Source organism: Callorhinus ursinus, unplaced genomic scaffold, assembly GCF_003265705.2.
Source record: "Callorhinus ursinus isolate GAN/ISIS: 27379988/994484 unplaced genomic scaffold, GSC_fseal_2.0 scaffold21, whole genome shotgun sequence".
In the NCBI taxonomy this organism is placed as follows: Eukaryota; Metazoa; Chordata; class Mammalia; order Carnivora; family Otariidae; genus Callorhinus; species Callorhinus ursinus.
The window spans coordinates 14,068,193-14,071,741 of record NW_027397083.1 but is presented as its reverse complement, the minus strand read 5'-3'; the positions used below and the strand labels follow the sequence as shown (position 1 = coordinate 14,071,741).

Here is a 3,549-nt window from a genome sequence, read left to right as displayed (position 1 = left end):
TCCCTTGGGAAGACGCAACGACCAAGCTCAAAGCGCACACGCCCGCAGTGACCCGCGGTGGTAGGCGCGCTCAGAAAGGGGGGGTCGGTTCAAAGTTGTCTCTAACTGGGCTGGAGTCACATTCTCTGTGGCTCGGAGCTTCCCGTAGATTTACATAAGGCAGGGTGAATCACACCATCGGAAACCAACGAGGCGAAGGGACCCGCCCAACCCGCGCCAGGCGGCGCCCGGAGCGCGACAGGGGTCACTCGGAACTTTGCAGGAGGCCAGGCGCTGCCCCGTACCAGGCGACCACTCCGACCCCCGCCGGGACCAGAGGCACGTCCCTCCCTCTCCCCGCGCAGCTCTGGCTCGGCACCGCCCCCTCCGACGCCCCCGCGCGGGCGCCGCTAGCCCGGCTTCCACCAGGCCCCGAAGTCCCCGACCGAAGTGGAGCCGCCTCTCCCGCTCCGAAGGAGCCATCGCCGCTTTAAGGGGAAGAGGAGGGGAAGGGGGCGGGGGTAGTGGGGGGCGGGGGTAGTGGGGGGCGGGGAGCGGCGGCCGCGGAGGGGGAGGGGGAGCCCCCTCGCTCCCACGTGGTCCGGGCGCCTGTGAATCGCGCCCGCCCGAGGGTCTCACAGCGAAATACAAAAGCAGCTGGGAAGCGGCGGCGCGGCGAGTTCCCAGCGCCGGGCAGAGCGCCGGGCAGAGCCCCGCGGCCACGATGAGGCTGAGGCGCCCGGAGCCCCGGAGCCAGCACGCTGCCGGGCCCGCCTCGCCGCGGGGACCCGGGCGCCCGGGCTCGGCTTGAAGCGGCGGCGGCCCCGGCACGGCCGGGGGGGGAGCATGGGCAGGAGGATGCGGGACGCCGCCGCCGCCGCCGCCGCCGCCGCGGGGCTCTGGCTGCTGGCGCTGGGCTCGCTGCTGGCGCTGTGGGGCGGGCTCCTGCCGCCGCGCACCCAGCCGCCCGAAGACCGACTCCCCCGGCGCCCGGCCGGGAGCGGCGGCCCGGGGCCCGCGCCTCGCTTCCCCCTGCCCCCGCCCCTGGCGCGGGACGGCCGCGGCGGCTCCCTGAAAACTTTCCGGGCGCTGCTCACCTTGGCGGCCGGCGCTGACCGCCAGCCCCGGAGGCCACCGGGTGAGCGCGGGCGGCACGTGCCAGCCGGGCGGCCGGGTCCCGAGGGGCGCGCCGCGGTGCACGGGGGCGTCTTCTGGAGCCGCGGCTTGGAGGAGCAGGTGCCCCGCGGCTTCTCCGAGTCGCAGGCGGCGGCGTGGCTGGAGGCGGCACGCGGCGCCCGGGTGGTGGCCCTGGAGCGCGGCGGCTGCGGGCGCAGCTCCAACCGGCTGGCTCGCTTCTCCGACGGCACCCGCGCCTGCGTGCGCTACGGCATCAACCCTGAGCAGATACAGGGCGAGGCCCTGTCCTACTACCTGGCGCGCCTGCTGGGCCTCCAGCGCCACGTGCCGCCGCTGGCACTGGCCCGGGTGGAGGCTCGCGGCGCGCAGTGGGCGCAGGTGCAGGAGGAGCTTCGCGCGGCGCACTGGACGGAGGGCAGCGTGGTGAGCCTGACGCGCTGGCTGCCCAACCTCACCGACGTGGTGGTGCCCGCGCCCTGGCGCTCCGAGGACGGCCAGCTGCGGCCCCTGCGTGCCGCCGGGGACGAGCTGGCCAACCGCAGCCAGGCGGAGCTGGTGGACCTGGTGCAGTGGACCGACTTGATCCTTTTCGACTATCTGACGGCCAACTTCGACCGGCTTGTCAGCAATCTCTTCAGCCTGCAGTGGGACCCGCGCGTCATGCAGCGCGCCACCAGCAACCTGCACCGCGGCCCCGGCGGGGCGCTGGTCTTTCTGGACAACGAGGCGGGCTTGGTGCACGGCTACCGGGTGGCGGGCATGTGGGACAAGTATAACGAGCCGCTGCTGCAGTCGGTGTGCGTGTTCCGCGAGCGGACAGCGCGGCGCGTCCTAGAGCTGCACCGCGGCCAGGACGCGGCCGCCCGGCTGCTGCGCCTCTACCAGCACCACGAGCCTCGCTTCCCGGAGCTGGCCGCGCTCGCCGATCCCCACGCTCAGCTGCTGCAGCGCCGCCTCGACTTCCTCGCCAAGCACATTTTGCACTGTAAGGCCAAGTACGGCCGCCGACCGGGGACTTAGCGTCCCCCGGAAGAAGAGAGGGAGAGACCCCCTGGCTGGGGAATGGATGATGGGGGAAGGGCCGTCGCCTCGGCCACCGCCTGGGACCGGCCAACGCCCAGCCAGTGGCCCCAGCGGCATGGAGGCTGAAACTTCACGGCTTCACCCACCTGCCCCTTTCTCTCAGCCTCGCGCTGTTTCCTTTCCCAAGTTCGGGGAGGACGAGCTCACCGGGGCGAGAAGTGTAACAGCCCCTCCGCCCAGCCTATAAAAGGATTCTGCCCTGCGTCAGCACGGAGTTTGGATCCGAAGAAACTGGCGGCCGGAGTCTGGCCCCCGGCTGGCCGTCTCTGTGGGAGATGCATCCCATTCCCTGGCCCCCTCATTCCCCTTTCCGAAAAAGGAAAACTTCTATTTGAGCCGTTGAGCTAATTGTGCATTTTCTCCCCAAATACGCGCTGGTGGCCCCGGAGCAGGGCTGTGACATTGGCTGGTGGAGCCCCCTTCCTGTGTTCTGCCTTTGTTCCAGCACCGTTCATGGTGAGATCACTGTTAGGAAGGGGTGGGGGAGGCTCCCGATAGGACAAAGAGAGCAAGACCTTCAGAACGGGAGGGGGGGGTCCTCCAGACCCTGACAATTTGTCTGACTTGTTCCTTACCCCATGTCTTTTTGGCCTAAAGGCTACAAATGCAGGACCGGCCGTATTGCACTGAGTCAAGTAATGAATTTCTTCTTCCTCCCCCCTCCCCTCCGACCAAAATTTTGACAATGATGATGTTCACCAGAAGAAAATGAGTTTCATGCACTTTACTTTGTTTTTATTTTAGTTTTTTATTAAGAAAAACTTTTTTATTTGACAAAATTTGCCTTCTGTGTATATATGTGCATAAAGTGTGTTGTAAATATACTAAACAAACTTATATTTCAATAAAAGGGAGTTTAAAATTTAGAATTTAATTTCTGTGGTTTTAACTGTGGGAGATCTCTGATGCCCTACCTGCTTTTAGAATAAGCTTTAGGGTTTCTCCCTTGTGTGTGTGCTTTTTAAAACAAAGGATGCATATATATCCCAGTTGTGATTACCGGAACTAACAGAATTGAACAAAGACAAGAGCAGTTTCTCTGTCCTGTTCACTCAAATGAACCGTAGTGCAGGAAATTTCAAGAGTTCAGTAGAGAATGTGGGGGAGGGAGAGGAAAGGATTCTATTTCCTGGCAAATAAAACTGATATAAAAGGATTTCACTGTGATATATTCCTATATTAATCATTTGGCAAATATGATAGAACCAGATGTGCAGACTAAAATGACAAATGCCCCCTTTTTAAGCCTAACTACAATGGGCACGTGTTGCACATTTTTTTCAGCATTGTAATTACCATGCATCACAATATGTACAGACAACAAGCGGAGCACATATTGCAAACAGAGAA

At 63.3% G+C, this 3,549-nt stretch overlaps 1 protein-coding gene across 1 annotated transcript; it reads left to right on the top strand.

Annotated features, from left to right (window-relative positions):
- Positions 1-518: 518 nt before the first annotated feature.
- Positions 519-3,302, top strand: FJX1 (four-jointed box kinase 1). The gene has a single exon (XM_025879253.2). It carries the CDS (start codon positions 826-828, stop codon positions 2,134-2,136), a length of 1,311 nt encoding a protein of 436 aa, XP_025735038.1. The 5' UTR covers positions 519-825; the 3' UTR covers positions 2,137-3,302.
- Positions 3,303-3,549: the final 247 nt, after the last annotated feature.

Bases quoted from the DNA above. Each gene is read 5' to 3' on its own strand.
- FJX1 (XM_025879253.2), top strand. From the start codon at position 826: ATGGGCAGGAGGATGCGGGACGCCGCCGCCGCCGCCGCCGCCGCCGCG.